At 38.5% G+C, this 18,787-nt stretch overlaps 1 protein-coding gene across 6 annotated transcripts in view; it reads right to left on the reverse strand.

Moving 5' to 3' along the window:
• LOC129767221 (solute carrier family 12 member 4) overlaps positions 1 to 18,787 on the reverse strand; it is a 588,731-nt gene that overhangs the window by 400,839 nt on the left and 169,105 nt on the right. For 2 of the 6 annotated variants that reach the window (XM_055767888.1, XM_055767887.1), the window contains exon 2: positions 13,103 to 14,033. The exons of the other annotated variants lie outside the window; for them this stretch is intronic. In XM_055767888.1, the coding sequence (XP_055623863.1) occupies positions 13,103 to 13,163 (61 nt within the window). In that variant the 5' untranslated portion in view covers positions 13,164 to 14,033. The remainder of the gene's footprint in view (positions 1 to 13,102; positions 14,034 to 18,787) is intronic. 6 annotated transcript variants of the gene reach the window in all.

Genomic DNA, 18,787 nt, shown 5'->3' on the forward strand with positions numbered 1-18,787 from the left:
ACGAACAACAGCAGCAAAATGCTGAATTTTCGCATCAAATTTTCTTCAGCGATGAGGCACATTTCAAGCTCGGTGGCTATGTGAACACCCAAAATTTCCGTATATGGGGTTCAGAAAATCCACACGTGATTGTTGAGAGGCCATTGCATCCGCCAAAAGTCACTGTTTGGTGCGCATTATGGTCTGGTGGAGTCATCGGGCCGTATTTCTTTGAAAATGAGGACGGCGAGACGGTAACTGTGAATGGTGAGCACTATGGCCGCATGTCAACCGATTTTTATTTGCCACAAATTGAAGATATGGATACGGATGACATGTGGTTTCAGCAGTACGGCGCCACGTGCCACACAACACGACCGAATATGGCCATATTGCGGACGAAATTTGAGGGACGCATAATTTCGCGTTTTGGTGATGCCAATTGGCCGTCCAGATCATGCGATTTAAACCCGTTAGACTTTTTTTGTGGGGTTATGCGAAAGACCGTGTCTATGCCAACTCTCCGCAAACTCTTGAACATTTGAAAGACAACATTCGTGAAGTTATGACCGAGATACCGCCCCATATGTGCTGAAAAGTCATCGAAAATTACATGTTCCGGATCAAGGTGTGCTCCCTTGACCGAATGGTTAGCGTCATAACTAACATGCCGGGTGTTCGGGTTCGATTCCCGTGCTGGTCGGGGGAATTTTTCGTCAAAGAAATTTCCTCCGACTTGCACTGTGATCACGCGTAGTCTAGAACTTGCCACTCAGAATGCATTCAAGGCGTGTTATTTGGCATAGAAATCTCAACTAAGTACTAATAAAAATGACGCAAGTAATACTACGTTGAGACGGCGAAGTTCCTCTAGGAACGTTAGTGCCATTGAAGAAGAAGAAGAAGAAGAAGAAGAAGAAGGATCAAGGTTTATATATATATATATATATATATATATATATATATATATATATATATATATATATATATATATATATATATATATATATATGTATATATATATATATATATATATATATATATATATATATATATATATATATATATATATATATATATATATATATATATATATATATATATATATATATATATATATATATATATATATATATATATATATATATATATATATATATATATAAATAGATAAATGAAACAATGCAAAATGAAGACTTTCCTATTTTTTCAACATGGAAAGAATATTTGAAACCAGAAAATTTGATGAAGAATCTAATTTCTCAGAAAAAAATTCCAGCGAATATCAAACCAAGCATCATCGTTTTACTCGCTGCGCCATCTGATTGTAAATTTTACGTAGATTCGTTAATACCAGCCAGTTATATTCCACACTGATATTTATTAATCACTTTCATTTTTCGTAAATTTGGAAAAATGTCGTCGAACGAAAAAGAGCGTCGTGAATTAATCCTGTGCACTCATTTCGAGAATCCGGAGTTGTCACATCGGGACATCGGTAAGATGCTGGGAATCGTCCAATCCACGGTCAGCAGAGTACTAAAACGATACTTCGAGAACCTAACCATCGACCGGAAGGTGAAGAACGGCAAAAATGGATGCTCCGTCAGTGAAAAAGATCACAAGCGCGTATTTAAGCAGTTTAGAAGTGATCCGAGAAGTTCGGTCCGGGATGTCTCCAATAAGCTGAATTTGTCAAGTTCATTCGTCCAGCGGACCAAGCAGCGGGAGGGCCTGCGTACATACAAGGTTCAGAAGGCTCCTAACCGCGACGAAAGGCAAAGCATGGTGGGGAAGACGCGAGCCCGGAAGCTGTACACCGAAATGCTGACGAAGCCGCATTGCCTGGTAATGGACGACGAAACCTACTTCAAAGCGGACTTTCGTCAGCTGCCGGGCCTGTTGTTCTTCTCCGCAGAGGACAAATTCAGCGTTCCGGAGGAGATTCGCAAGCAGAAACTATCCAAGTTTGCCAAAAAGTACATGGTGTGGCAAGCGATCTGCTCTTGCGGAAAGCGGTGCGCCCCTTCGTGATGACCGGCACGGTAAACGGGCAGGTTTACCTTAAGGAATGCCTACAGAAGCGCTTACTACCACTATTGAAGCAGCACGAGGGCCCGACCATCTTCTGGCCGGATCTCGCTTCGTGCCACTATTCAAAGGACGTGTTGGAGTGGTACGAAGCCAACGGGGTCACCTTCGTGCCAAAGGAAATGAACCCGCCCAACGCGCCGGAGCTTCGCCCAATAGAGAAATATTGGGCGATTATGAAGCAGGCCCTCCGGAAGAACCCAAAAGTTGTCAAATCGGAGGCGGACTTCAAAAGAAAATGGATTTCTGTTCCAAAAAAAACTACAACCTGACGTTGTACAGAACCTTATGGACGGGGTAAAGAGGAAGGTGCGAGCATACGGGCTTGGGCTCGAAGTATGAATAAAAAGAAAATGCCAAAAGTTGTTTAATAGTTTTTATTTTACTGTCTAAAATTTTCAAAAGGATCGGTCTACTGGGCGAATTTCTACAGCGTTTTTTCCGTGATGCAATTTGATGTGACACACCCTTTACTACCCGTTTGATGGTTATGAGTACATATAACAAACGCTCCTTTTCATGGCCACCATTTGGAGATTCAAAAGAGTCATATAACAGATTTTTGAACAATGAGAAAAATTACATTAAAAAAAACTGTTCCGAACAATCACAGTCCTACGTCAAACTTATATCCATGCCCTTAGGCTCAGACCCTTTTACATTTACTTCTTCCCGATATTTTTGTCCACTACATCTATATATACAAAAATGGATTTCTGTCTGTCTGTCTGATTCTTATGGACTCGGAAACTACTGAACCGATCGGCATGAAAATTTGTATGTAGGGGTTTTTGGAGTCGGGGAAGGTTCTTATGAAATTTCAAGACCCCTTCCCCCTTTTTTGTGCTAACGAAATTGATTTTTGTTCGAATGTCTAAATGGATTTTTATTTATATTTATATCTTCTTCTATCTATATAAATTAAAATGGAGAAATGGAGAAAATGTTATTTGCAAGTGGTTGAAAAATCTTGAACGAGAATTATGTCTGAAAATGATCTGATATTATAATGACGAGTTTTGGTAGAAGTACTAGGAATTTTATAGTAAAAGGTGATTTTAAAGAGTAGATTAGAAAAACTATTCATTGATTGTTCTGCGATTGGACCCATGAACGTGCGCTTATTAAGAAACTTGAATGTAATAACGAAAAATAAATTTGGGCGGGACGAAGTTTGCCGGGTCAGCTAGTATCAAGATAAATCATTACCTAAATAGAATGTTTCGAGAGCTTGTATTCGTCTCTCAAAAGTTGTGAAAAGAGATCTGTTTGGTGGGGTACGAATTCTAGTTTGACTACAAAGTACATAGTACATAGTACTGTAATGTACATGGATATCGTTACAACGCTGCTCAGAGTGCAAACAATGTGTAGTAGTACTACCGTTTATCATGCTGGAAAACCCCAAAGCAGCTCTCCTGGGACAAATGTTGGTGAACAAGCTTTAGCTTCCGTTCAGTGCAAGGTTCCCATTAAATTTAAATTTGTTCTTACAGATAAGATTAATGCTAAAAGGTATTTTGAGCAAAGTCCAAAATGTTATTAAAATTTCAAAGTAATTTTTATTTTCTCTTACATACTTTTTTTGGTGTACGTTTTCCGCATCCCTAGACAGTTTTCAATAGAAGGCAACATTTTCGAACGATGCATAATTATTTGAACTATTCCTTTCAAACATTATCTTATATTCAGAATGATTTTTTTCGTCAATACCAAAAGTCTGAGTAAAATTTTTATTCAAATCAAAGACAGTCTTGTCTCATGTCGCATTGAGTAGATTTCAGTGAATTTCGCTGTATATGAATTCATGCAATAATACCACAGTCTGAGTGATCGATTTGATGATTGCTTCGCCTGGTTCTACGTGACCAAACCCAATGGTATCTATATCCATATTCACACGTAACGTCCATAAAATAATTTATCAGGTCCCATCGTTAGCCGTTTATCCCATCAAAAGCATACTATCCTGACAGAATAAGCGTCATGGTCGCACTTTTTGGATCCCATTTTCGCAACCGGGACACGACAGCAACATACATCATTTCCAATGATTTGCTAACCTTTCCAACTGACCACCCACTCTTTGGGATGCGCTCCACCGAACTATTGCTCTATTCAACTTAACGCAGATAAACGACGGTTCGACTGCCGATGACAAATGGTGATGGGTAATCCTTTGACAATTCCCAAACATGCATAAGCAGGACACACCTCCGATCGTCCGAATTACTCCACCGGAAAGCACCAATCAATACGAGGAGCATTTCGGACAAGCTGGGGGAATTATGGCCGAGATGCTGAATGTGGAAAGCTTATTCTAGTTGATGCGATGACTATAATATTATTTGGTTTTTGTTCAAAATGCGCTACGCAAAAGTACGGAATACGCAGGACCATACTGTAAATAAGCCAACACCAAATCGAGCAGAAAGTACTGGCTCTTTTTTGCTTTGGACATGATTGGGAGAATTAAATAGGTCAGTTGACCCGTACGGATAGTGATTTAACATGAAGAAGTGATTAAGAGTATACCTTTATTCACAACGATTTAAAGTTGTTGGGTTGGTAAGACTTCATAGCTTCGAGATATGAATGAAATACGACGGTTGAAAATTCTTATTGGAACAGATTAAAACGATGTTTTATCACTGATTGATTTCATTTTCAGTAGATTCAAAGTTCATAATTCAGCTTAAACTGAAGCTTCAGTGTTTATACTGTTGTCAACATACACGTTCTATGCAATGCAAACATGACATTAGAATATTGTCAATCGTTATTTTTTGCTGTGAATAAATTTCCGTGTTGCCCTATAAACGCACACACAGCATGTTACATCCTACCATTCGGGAACGTCTACCAATCGCAAAATTCGAACAGATTTTATGCCAGCGTTGAAAGGAAAACATTTATCAATTATACCCATTTGCTTGAACTAGGGTATAGACAGAGGTTGGGGGCGGAGGTCGAAGCAGATTTGTATGGCGAATCCTCCACATCATCCTGGTGTAATATGATCACGCTTAAACCCAACTCATCACTTATACTATTTCGTTTACTATTTATGATTGTATAACTCGACGCGCACCAAGGGCAGCGGCGAGTTTGTCTTCCTTCCGCCCCGCTGCGAGTTTAGCTAGCAGCAGAAATTTAACCAAACATGTGGCGCGCATCCGGCACACATGTTTCAGCACTTTCTTTTCCTATTTACTTTGACCCACAAAGAAGTGCTTTCTCTCTCGCTCCGAAGAACGCGTCTGACCAAGGCCATCACAGCCCACTCTAACTGCTGGTGCGATGCTCCGCCCAGCATAATTTGTAAATATTCTGTGTAGAGTTTAAGCCTATTTTTGTAAACTAGTATTTAAGCCCCGAGAGTCTTTTCTTTGAATACAGATGTCAGTTGACAGAATACAGTAGAGAGGCGACGCTTGTACGAATAGCGTTTGTGTTTATTAATTTACCAAATCCGAAAGTCGACGCCACTGAATGGCGTAAGATCCTTCTTCTCGTTTACACTGGATTCGCCCACTTCCAACGCTCACCCCACACAAACCCACCCAGCTAATACGTGACAACACACGTTCAATCGCAAAAATAGATAAATTCACTTTCATAAGAAGCACAGCCACAGCATTGCCATGGAATGTAAACGGCTCCCAGTCACGGTTCTCGTAGCAAAACGACAAAACAAACGAATATAAATCGATACAATATCGATAGCATACTAATCGGCTGACTTAGGGTCCGTGTTGTTAGCAGCGTTCAACGGAGGAAAAGAACAACGGAAAATGGCGCATGTTTTGTTCGAATGACACTTCCTTTGAAGTGAGATTCGACAAAATCGACTATCACAACATGAACAGTTGTTACGTTGGAACTCTTCCAAAATCGGATCGCTTTTGACATCCGAGTGGGTGCTTACAAGGGTAATTTTACTGTAAACAGTACCGGGACCCGGTAATGGCACTTGTACCCAGCGTTGCCAATGTTTCAGTTTAAACTGGATTCTTCCAGTTTTTTTCTCGATCCAGTCAAACAGTTAAATCCTAAAATCTTCCAGTTTTATAAAATATCATCTAGTTTTATCCAATTTTTTTTATATTTGCTCATTTTTACCCATTTCATGTAGAATAAATTCACAATGTATAAAAATTATTCCTCCCAGGGTTGCCACAAAAAATAAGTGTATTTGATCAAAAAAAATTTTTCTCATCTAGGTTTTTTTCTCCGGAAATCTATGTTGATATCTGTTTTGAAAATTAAAGGAACAATTTTGAAAAATAATCATAGCTTTAGTATCACTTAGTTTCAGTATATATCTTAGCATACTTAGGTTACGTATAGGTTTTAATATAATTTTCTCATTCTAAACAAAGTAATTGGGTAGGCGAGGTGGGGGTAAAACGGACATGTTAAGAATAACTTCAATTATATCTTTGGAAACTCATGTTTGCCAAAACTTTGATGCAGTTTCTTGCCATTTAATATACTGTTTTTCTACCTTATTGGCCAAATATTTAACAAAAAAAATGGTTTTAATAGTTTTTTACTGAAATCAAAACAGACCGAAAATTACAACATTTTTTTCAATGCGGGTAATATGGACATATAGTGGGGGTAATATGGTCAGGATTGTAATATATAAAGCGAAGAGGTTTATCGATCGCGAGAGGAATAATTTTATTCAACCAAGGTCTGAACTCATTACGAATGTCCGTTAAATGATGAAAAAATCGAATTAATCCACCAAGAATTGATATCGTGATTTTCAGCAGTATAAACGAACAGACCATCAACTATTTTGCTTTTGGTTCCAGTCAGCTTCTTAACAGTCCACATTTGGCGAATTGATTTCCATTTATAGACGCAGGGCATTGCTTAGGAATAGATTAAACAAACTTTTCACAGTTCATCTCACTCCTATTGGCAACTGTCCGTTTTACCCCACACCCCCACTTATTTCAATAATTTAAATTTTCCACTCAAAAATGAATTTACTTTTTCATACATACCTAATATCGCTTCTCTGTTAGCTCACAAACCGAAATATAACCATCAGCGAATTGAATTTCGTTATTAAACCACTCAAAATGCTTAATATCGAAGCAGCTAAAATTACATCCACACGCGGAATCATGTATGATTTTAGGTTTTTGTTTCCCTTTTCCAATCAATGCCCTAGACTAATGGTGGAGAGGTGTGATAACTGTTAACTGCTACTTGCCTAATTATTTTCTAGCTTTTAGTACATTATTATGTTTAATCACAATTAAACCGTTTAACTCAAAAAGTTTTTATTTACTTATTTTATTTTCTAGTTTTTAGTACATTACATGTTTCATTAAAGGGTGTGTCACATCAAATTGCATCACGGAAAAAACGCTGTAGAAATTCGCCCAGTAGACCGATCCTGTTGAAAATTTTAGAGTCGATCTGATGTAGTGGTAACATCCATACCTCTCACGCTAAAGATCACGAGTTCAATTCTCACTCTCGACATTCTTCCAAAAATGGAAGTAAATGTGACGAACCAGCCAAAATGAGTTGAAAGTCACTATAATAGATCGACACTATTAAACAACTTTTGGCATTTTCTTTTTATTCATACTTCGAGCCCAAGCCCGTATGCTCGCACCTTTCTCTTTACCCCGTCCATAAGGTTCTGTACAACGTCAGGTTGTAGTTTTTTTTTGAACAGAAATCCATTTTCTCTTGAAGTCCGCCTCCGATTTGACAACTTTTGAGTTCTTCCGGAGGGCCTGCTTCATAATCGCCCAATATTTCTTTATTGGACGAAGCTCCGGCGCGTTGGGCGGGTTCATTTCCTTTGGCACGAAGGTGACCCCGTTGGCTTCGTACCACTCCAACACGTCCTTTGAATAGTGGCACGAAGCGAGATCCGGCCAGAAGATGGTCGGGCCCTCGTGCTGCTTCAATAGTGGTAGTAAGCGCTTCTGTAGGCACTCCTTAAGGTAAACCTGCCCGTTTACCGTGCCGGTCATCACGAAGGGGGCGCTCCGCTTTCCGCAAGAGCAGATCGCTTGCCACACCATGTACTTTTTGGCAAACTTGGATAGTTTCTGCTTGCAAATCTCCTCCGGGAAGCTGAGTTTGTCCTCTGCGGAGAAGAACAACAGGCCCGGCAGCTGGCGAAAGTCCGCTTTGACGTAGGTTTCGTCGTCCATTACCAGGCAATGCGGCTTCGTCAGCATTTCGGTGTACAGCTTCCGGGCTCGCGTCTTCCCCACCATGTTTTGCCTTTCGTCACGGTTAGGAGCCTTCTGAACCTTGTATGTACGCAGGCCCTCCCGCTGCTTGGTCCGCTGGACGAATGAACATGACAAATTCAGCTTATTGGCGACATCCCGGACCGAACTTCTCGGATCACGTCTAAACTGCTTAACTACGCGCTTGTGATCTTTTTCACTGACGGAGCATCCATTTTTGCCGTTCTTCACCTTCCGCTCGATGGTTAGGTTCTCGAAGTATCGTTTTAGTACTCTGCTGACCGTGGATTGGACGATTCCCAGCATCTTACCGATGTCCCGATATGACAACTCCGGATTCTCGAAATGAGTGCACAGGATTAATTCACGACGCTCTTTTTCGTTTGACGACATTTTTCCAAATTTACGAAAAATTGACAGTGAAGCATGGCCAACGTGATCTATACACTCTTATCTGATTATAAGCAAAAGCTGAAGATATAATTCCTTAAAATTAAATCATACAAACATAGCTAAATAAAACCGTTTAATAATAAAATGGGAAAAGTATTATTGCCATCAAGCCATAACTAATACTGGAACGTCATTTGAAAAAAAAAACCAGTAAATTCTGTATAATAAAAAGTAATAATTTATATTAGTATTGGAATAATATTGTGGGACGATTGTCGCAGTTTTGCGACGATCTTCTATCAGTGATTTTATGGCCATGAAGCAATAAATACGATTTTTTTCAAGTTTTGCCCGGTTTAAACTGTACTTGCTACAGGTTCTAAAAAAAAAAGCTCCTCCAATATTGTTTCACACTAATCTTCGAGTGGTGGGAAACGTCATTTTGATCTGCTTGAATGATATGATTACTTAATGGTTTATTTTGTCGTTTGGTGAACTGAATATAAATACTGCACGAAGCTTTGAAGGAAAATCCATTTATCAAGCATTGGAGTATTTTTTTAAAATCAAAGCCGATCTTCGTAAAATAAAATGGTTTTACAGTATCTGGTTTCCTTCCTTTGAGAGCAATATTCCAGTTTTTTTGCAAAATACTATTGGCAACCCTGTTTGTACCTCGTACAATGCGGGGAATCACACAGCATGAGACTTGTTCAAAATTACGATAAACATGTCGATGAATTCCACGACGTACGGAAAATGTGTAGTTTGAAGAGGTTTCATTAGCGAAACCAGAAACCAGCGAAACTTCGTTGCAAAATATTTCCATATCGATGTTATTTGGTAAGCTACTCAAATAGCAATAACTGCAAGTGGTTGACCCGCCAGAGTACATCAAATATACCTGACAACTCCTGCTCTAGAAGTTAATCGCCTCTTGGCGGTGCAATTCTGATATCGGACGCAAAGCGCCGAATTCAATTGCAATAACGCGAGCAATATGCATTCGAGTTCACCATTGAGAGTGGGTGCTATGATTTGCAGGCTGATTTGTGATTCGTGAGCTTGTTATTCATGCAAATATTTTCTAGTTCTAGAGGCTGAGTTCGCATACGGAATCGGTTAGCTATCGATTATTGATTTTGCTCTCTTGTACGGTTTTCCTATGGTTCCAAATCCGCTGATGTCACACAGAGAGAAAATTCTGTGCTGATTTCGAGTGTCAAGTGGAGTGAAGTGATCCAGGTGTGACAATCTTGAAAGATACGATTCAATGCCAGGACATGTGAAAAATCCCGCTGTTACGTGCAGTAGTGGTCTCTTCTCGGAGATAACAATAGTGAGATATATTTTCATTTCTTTAGAGGGAGCATGAGTAGGATAGTACACGATAAAAATGGGGGGAAAACTATATCCCACGGGTGCGTGCAATATTTTTACACTAACCAATTTAGGTCATTGAAAGTTTCTAAAATTCATGTGTATTAATGGTTGGTTGTTTATTATCAAAATGCAAAAATGTAGGGGGTTGTGTCTTGGACACGACCGGATTTCCGACGTAAAACTTTGAAATAGTATTATTCAATCCGCTTGTTGATCACTCCGCATATTATATTAGAATCGATTTTTTTAAAATAACTATTGACGAACTTTTAGTGGTGTGGAATGAGCTGTGGTTTTTATAGAATCAGCTGAAAATGTTTAACCCTGTAAGGCCTTTTATTAAATAGGCAACGAATCGACTCATACATGAGGGAAAACATATATTTACCTTTGATATAAAATAAACTATTGAAACAGTTGAAAAAAATTGGTTGAAATATAGTTGCCACCAGGGCTCGGCAAAGTCATATTCAACTGTGGATTGTCAGAGGACTATGAAGCCATCGGTCTCCACATTCAATTGATAATGAGTTTTTGCTTCTGCCAGCAGTTTCTCTGTCAACATGAAGCAACCGTCATTCGGGTGTTTTCGTTGCGTAGAGGAAATCCTCTACGACGCTCCACGCTCATTTCTTTCTTCGTCGTCAAATGGACTTCGCGGCGTATTCGAGTGTCTCTTCCCAGGCTGAATTCATTTCTCTCTCTCTCATGTATCATGTATGTATGTATCAATGTTTAAGTTCACGGTGGGTAAACAATGGACCGTCTATTAATGGTGTAATTACTTTTTTGCATCAGAAATCAAGTTTTCGTTTCACTTTATATGGACGTTAAAATAATATTGTGTACGCGGGTAACGGGATTCATGTCAGGGGAAGTGCTAGTGGTGAATTGAAGTCTGGTTGAGTGAATAGGCAGATTTGTATTCATTCGTTACGTAAATTAGAATAACCATTTGCTAGAATAGTTCATCAGTCATCTTCGCTCTTAACGATCGTCAATTCATTTATAGTCAATTCAAGTCATGTTGAAGGCGAATTCTGAAGTAGTCCTAGTTGCGAGATAGTTGAGTTTTGTCTTCAGAAAAATTGTAGATCTAACAATTTTATGAAACTTTTCCGAAAATAAATAATTTCTCTTATTTTTTGGAAGAGTACCTTGAAACTAATTTTTAACCTAAATTGCATCTGAATAGCATTGTATCAACTCAATATGTTCCACAAAGTTATAGGTGATTAAAATACAATACTTTGTTGAAGACACAAATAGTATTTAATGACACCAATTCGATGTACAGTGGTTACAAGGAAAAAAATGTCACTTTTGACGTAGAACTACGTCTTTTATTAAGGGTGGCAAATCAGAGAACAGGTCACGTTTTTATGAAATACTAGCTGACCCGACGAACTTCGTCCCGCCCAAAATAGATTTTTTGATTTGAATACTTTCAAACATCCACGTTTTCTTACTAAGTGAACGTTAGTGAGTCCAATCACTGAACTGTTCATTGATTGATTACCGTTTGACCCTTTACAATTTCCTTTTACTACAAATTGTCTAGTACTTCTACAAAAATTCGTCCTTATAATATAAAATTGTTTTCAGACACAATTCTCGTTCAAGATTCTTCAAGCATTTGGAAATAACATGTTTCTCCGTTGCATGGAATACATGTTTGATACAGAGAATATTACAAAATAAAGACAGCTCAAATCGGACCATTCCTTCCTCGGGTTTAGGGCACACCAACACATTTGGCCTTCCATTTTTGTTTATATAGATAGAAGATATAGGAATGCGTTATTCCGTCTGAAAATCCTTTCCAAAAAAATAAAGAAGGCTAAAATCGAACCATCCCTTCTTCGGGTTTTGCGCCAACACATTTGGCCTTCCATTTTTATTTATATAGATATAAGATATGGAAATGCGTTATTTCGCCTGAAAACCCATTTCCACTTACGAACAAAGATCAATTTCGATAGCACAAACATCGAATGGACTAACAACGCTTATTATGATGTAATTTTCGAACATGTGGGTATTCAATTTTCCAATTACAACAAAATACAAGAGGCTAAATTCAGACCATCCCTTATTCGGGTTTTCCGCCTACCAATAGATTTAGCCTTACATTTTTATTTATATAGATAGGTAACGTTAATAACTTTTTTTGTCGCGAACGGATTTTGGAAACAAACATTTTAAAACTTTTGAAAATCGTGCTTTTGTTTGTTCATTTCACCCTTCAGCACACGTAAAAGCATTTTTTCTGTCGAAGATGGAATATTTTCTGCCAGCGCTAGTTCGGATGCACCATTCGATACACAAGCGCTGTCACACATTTTTGCTACCCTACCAGCTATACTAACCCGATATTACGCCTTCAGATTATCACTTGTTCAGCTGCCTGCAAAATTCTCTTATGGACGATTCTTAGCATAAAAAACCATCTTAACCAGTTTTCGACGAAAAAAAATGCAACTGGTTCACTGAGAATATAATTATCAAACAGCGTGTAAAGCGGTGAAAGATACCTTCCTCTAAAAATGATGCTTTTGGTTTTTTCCGTCACGAACTTTCCGTACAACCCGATTATATCAATGTTTATTTGATTGGAGAAAATTACCACAATTTCTGAAAAAAATCATTATAAAAAGCCACAAAAATATATCTGATATATTCGGTAGAGTCCCATTTTTCGCGTGCATTTTCCGGATGTAAGTGAAACAAAGATAATACCACTGTCATGGGACACAGATAGAATATGGCACGTCCGATGGATCAATATTTGCATTGGTGTAGCGTATCTGTTGTGGACCTTTCAAAGACTTGCAAAGTGAACGACTGACATGTCCCCATCGGTTTCATCGAACCATTACAGTCTGGAACGGAGTTTTTGTAACAGAATTCGTAGAATGAAGTTCAAAGTTCGTATGCACAATCATTCAATTCGATGATTATCATCGAACACTTTCCGACCTCTGTTTACACACAACAATCAGATAAAACATCCCAAACCTTACCTTCCGTGTCGTACACATCCATCTCAATGGACTGTGAATAGCACTGGTCATGGCGCGGCATTGTGAAGAATTTGCCCTTCGCCTTGGCAAGAAGGGGCGAGGTGACGGTAGGCGGGGCCGACGTGATATCCTCCACTCCTTGATTGGCTCTGGAGGATCCGAGCCCTGCGCCGAGCGAACACAGCTTGCACTGGTGGATTGGGAAATGGTGGAGATGATGGTAGCGATGGGGGAGTTGGTGGTCTCGGCGGCTGAGATAAGCCGCCGTTGAGTGGCGGCGTTCGCGCTCACGTTCCTCCTCTTCCTGACGGCGGGATAGTTGGAACAGCAGTAGGAAAAGGAGCAGCACGAAGAGCACAAATGGCGATAGTGGAAGCAACACTACACTGTCGGGCTCGTCTTGTTTATTCTCGACGGGCTCTCGACGGGATTGTACGGGAGGGAATTAAGACTCGATTCAGCGCGGAATCTCAATCCTCCCACGTAGCACTCTCGAGATGTAGTGGAGCTATTCTGCAGCCACAATCGCAATCAATTCTCAACTTTCCGACACAATTGTTTTTCCACACCTTCTCCGCACTTTTAATTTTCTTATCTTCACAAGTTCATTTTCACTTCCCGCGCACGTAAACTTTGAACGTCGATTCTATCCTTTTTGTTATGTTTCAACTTGAACTTCCGCACAACGGTGGTGAAACTTCCTCGTTCGCTTACGCTGCGGAGATCACGATTTCCTCCGGCTGCTGTGCCGCAGAACTGAGTAACTTTTTCCTCGACGTAGAAACCCAGAGAGTTATGCTCACATGTGGTCACTTGCTGTTGCTTTCTCAGTACTCCTAACTTGCACTATCAACTTTATGCAAAGCACTATCGAAGCACACCACCGGGCGGTAACTATTTATTTCCGTCGTACAATGGAAAAACTACGCTCCTGTAAAAAGGGAAACTTCATTTTTTATTTTGCCAGGTTCCCAATCCGACCGGCACACTACCGATATTGTCACATCCGGTGGACACCCTCTCACTCCTTTTTTCACTGTTCACTCGTACCACGCCGGTACCACAGCCAATATTTGGCCGTGTTTTGTGACGCTGTGTGTTGTGGCTTTTATGTTGCGTTCAGGCAACGAATAAAGAAGTAAAAAGGATTTTGACTTGCAGGAGAATGGAATTTATCGTGACTAGGGATTGGAAAATTTTACGAGTGAATGGAAGTTCTAAATTGAAAATTAAGATAAAGTTTACTGTGGAGTGCAAACTATTTCTGCTGTGTTAACCCGTCTGGTTTGTATGATGGATTCATTCGGGATAGCTGCACTGCACAAACCTTCGGCAGAATAAAATGTTGTCCAAACAATTAAGTTCTAAGATTGGTTGTGTTTATGTTTAAAGTTTGGATTGCTCAACTTCATATTTAGAAAATTGTGATAGATAATTTTATATTTGTTGATAGAAATATTTCTACGCATATGAACAAGTTTCAACTGAGTTATTGATTTTATGAAATTTTGAACTACGCTATCCTTAATATCGTTCTAATTCGAACAGAACAAACTTTGGTATCGAAAAACTTCGTATTTTCTCAAACAATCAAAATTACCTATTTTTTCCGATTACCCCTTCAAACTGATCCAAGATTCGTTTTATGACATAAATATGATAAATCCTTTTTTTTTCGCTCCAATTTTAAATTTGAACATACCATTCTCAAATTTGAATAAACATCTTGAACTATAAAAAAATGTCGATAATATTCTTAATGCTAATAAAATTACGTTACAGCTTAGACCTACTGATATGGATACAACAATATAATCAGAGGTAGCAGACAACCTGATGCGAGAACTATTAAACAAACAAAAATAAACAGACTCTTCATCATTGATTAGCTGACCCGACGAACTTCATCCCACCCAAAATGATTTTGACGTAGGAATCCTTCTTTGATTTCTATATAGAGGGATCGCTCTACGAAATTGAAAATCAGGCATATAACGATTCATTGAGAGATTTCAGACGCGTATTACGCAAAATCGGTATTGCGATATATGTTATGCAATTGTTCTGCCTCAAACATGAACAATGAACATAGTAAAAAAAAGTTAACAATTTGACGGTCAAAATGGGTATGTTATTTCGATTTTACTAGCCACTCGTTTTCCTCCACAACGCAACGACCAATCTTTTTGCCTACAATTCGGGCGTTGGCTCACAATGCACACTCTGTCCAACTTCTATAAGACCAGGTGATGATCTTGCTGCTTTGTGTCATTGTGAACAAACAATGCTTCAATTTATATTCTAATGTGTATGTATTGGTGACTACCATACACTGCATGATTTTCATATGTGTGTGTGCAAGCGCTGAGTGTAAACGAATGTTTTTGTATTTTTCAAGTGTCAAGTTTCTATAAGACCAGTTACATTTTCCGTTGTTTTAGTTGTTTTGATCAATTAAATCTGGAAAATGCCGAAGGGAAAAGTCCTCACGGAGAGAGAAGAAAGACAAATCGATGCATTTCACCAAGAAAATGTTGGTATCAGAGAAATTTCTCGTCGGATTGGACGATCCAATCAAGTAGTGCTCAATTATTTGGCGAATCCTCAAGGATACAGTAAGAAGAAGAGAGCTCCACGTAAATCGAAGCTCTCTGACCGGGATAAGCGGGAAATAGCTAGAACAGGTTCGAATACCTCAGAATCGCATGTGCAATTAAAGCAATATTTCAACTACTTAACTGCTCGGGTGACAATTCATCAAATTTTAGTAAAAAATCCTCACATAAAGAGGGCTTAAAAGGTTAAAACTCCTCACCTTGCAAGACGTCTGAGTTTTGCCAAAGCTCACATGAACCGACAGTGGGACATGGTATGGTACGATCTTCCGATGTATGGGTGACTTGTTAGAAATTATATGGGCTATTCATATCTATTTTTTTTCAAAAATTTTATATTTTTTTTTTTAATTTTCAAATTTATTTTTTTCAAAAATTTGTCCGATGTTTTTTAATATACTCATCTGTTTATGGATCGATCTTTATCAAATTTGGTGGGTTGTTGACCCTCATTGTTTGCTCAGAGAAACCCCAGTATAAAAATGTTCGAACCTAGGTTCATTTGATAAACCAAAAATTGCATCTTTTTTTGTGACAAAGCGGCTCACTTCAATGAACCGTTCAGTGACAAATCGTTCACTTAAGTGAACTTGTTCTTTTGAGCAGTTCACTCACTCTTCGGTACATTAGATGAAAGTATAAAAAGTGTGGGATGTTATGTAGGATTGTTCTGTTCATTCATACTGTTTGTTAGCAAATAATTATTTGTCCGAATTTTGTTAAAAAATATCTTAGCACAATAGAACTCTGGTTTTGAAATTCAGTTTGAGCCGTGATTCATTCTATTCAGCACAAACTAGCGTTGCGCTGCTTTTCTTACGATGTTTTGCAAAAACGGCTATAGCAAAGCTGTACCAAAACGCAAACGACTTTCTCAAAATTATCGAGCACAATATGATCCATATATATAAAAATGGAGTGATGTCTTCCTGTCTTTCTGTCTTTTTGTCTTTCTGTCTTTCTGTCTTTCTGTCTTTCTGTCTTTCTGTCTTTCTGTCTTTCTGTCTTTCTGTCTTTCTGTCTTTCTGTCTTTCTGTCTTTCTGTCTTTCTGTCTTTCTGTCTTTCTGTCTTTCTGTCTTTCTGTCTTTCTGTCTTTCTGTCTTTCTGTCTTTCTGTCTTTCTGTCTTTCTGCCTTTCTGTCTTTCTGTCTTTCTGTCTTTCTGTCTTTCTGTCTTTCTGTCTTTCTGTCTTTCTGTCTTTCTGTCTTTCTGTCTTTCTGTCTTTCTGTCTTTCTGTCTTTCTGTCTTTCTGTCTTTCTGTCTTTCTGTCTTTCTGTCTTTCTGTCTTTCTGTCTTTCTGTCTTTCTGTCTTTCTGTCTTTCTGTCTTTCTGTCTTTCTGTCTTTCTGTCTTTCTGTCTTTCTGTCTTTATGTCTGTCTGATTCTTATGGACTCGGAAACTACTGAACCAATCGACATGAAAATTGGTATGTAGGGGTTTTTGGGGTCGGGGAAGGTTGATAGTTTCGGACCCCTCCCCCCTCTTTAAATGGGAGGGGGCTGCCATACAAATGAAACACAAATTTTTTCATTACTCGAGAATCAGTCAAGCAAATGAAAGCAAATTAGGCATATGAAGGTTTTAAGGTACAATAAATGTTTCTATGGTGGTTAGACTCTCCACCCCTCTCTCGAAGGGGGGCCTGCCATACAAATGAAACACAAATTTCTGCCTAACTCGAAAACTTATCAAGCAAATGGAGCCGAATTCGGCATGTGGAGGTTTTAGGGGACAACAAATATTTCTAAGGTGGTTCAACACTCCACCCACCTCTCCAAGGGGGGGCTGCCACAGGAATGAAACATAAATTTCTGCATAACTCGAGAACTATAAATGTTTTCATGGTGGTTTGACACTCCTTTCTCCTCTCTAAAGAGGAGGAGGGGAGGGCGCTGAACAACTCGAGTACTAATCAAACAAATGGAATTAAACTTAGCATATAGAGGTTTTAGGGATCGATAAACGTTTCTATGGTGGTTCGACACTCCTCCCTTTTCTCTAAGGGGAGGCTACCATGCAAATGAAACACGAATTTCTGCATAACTCGAAAACTAATTAATCAAATGGAGTCAAATCCGGCATGTGAAGGTTTATGAATATGAGAAATGTTTCTATGATGGTATGACACCCCTCCCTTCTCTGAAATGGAAAGGGGTCCCGTAAAAATAATACATATATTTCAACCCAACATATTCCAACCAAACATGACAATTGATTTTGTTTTAATGTGATAAAACGCACTCCTATATCTTCTTCTATCTATATAAATGAAAATGGTTCACCGAATGTGTTAATAAAAGAGCAAAACTCGAGAAAGGAATTGTCCGATTTAGGGCTGTCTCTGTTATATCATATTTTCTGTATCAAACATTTATTCCATGTAGCGAAGAAACATGTTATTTGCAAGTGGTTGAAAAATATTGAACGAGAATTGTGTCTGAAAATAATCTGATATTATAATGATGAGTTTTGGTAGAAGTACTAGGAATTTTATAGTAAAACGTAATTTTAAAGAGCAGATTAGAAAACCCATCACTGAACAGTTCTGCGATTGGACCTATGAACGTGCGCTTAGTAAAAACGTGAATGTGATAACGAAAAATAAATTTTGGGCGGAACGAAGTTTGCTGGGTCAGCTAGTATAATATAAAAATATATCATATCAGCAACGCGAAGATTTATTTACTGTTTGAAAATACTGTTTGAATCGTTTCGCTTTCAACTGTATTTTCCTGGTGAGGTAGATTTGCATATCATCTTACAGAAATATTTGCTCATAACTTAAAAATATGAAATTAAAATTTTATTTGATAAATAATCAAACAATCTGATTCAAGAACCATCGTATCATGGAATATTGCGTTTTATTATGAAGACGACAGTACTGACATCTCATTTTTGTTATTTCATAGGTATATCGTTTGTTTCGATTCGTTAATTTGGGAACTAAAGGGTGTGTCACATCAAATTGCATCGCGGAAAAAAACGCTGTAGAAATTCGCCCAGTAGACCGATCCTTTTGAAAATTTTAGACAGTAAAATAAAAACTATTAAACAACTTTTGGCATTT

The sequence above is a fragment of the Toxorhynchites rutilus genome, chromosome 2 (assembly GCF_029784135.1).
Source record: "Toxorhynchites rutilus septentrionalis strain SRP chromosome 2, ASM2978413v1, whole genome shotgun sequence".
NCBI classification, from domain to species: domain Eukaryota; kingdom Metazoa; phylum Arthropoda; class Insecta; order Diptera; family Culicidae; genus Toxorhynchites; species Toxorhynchites rutilus.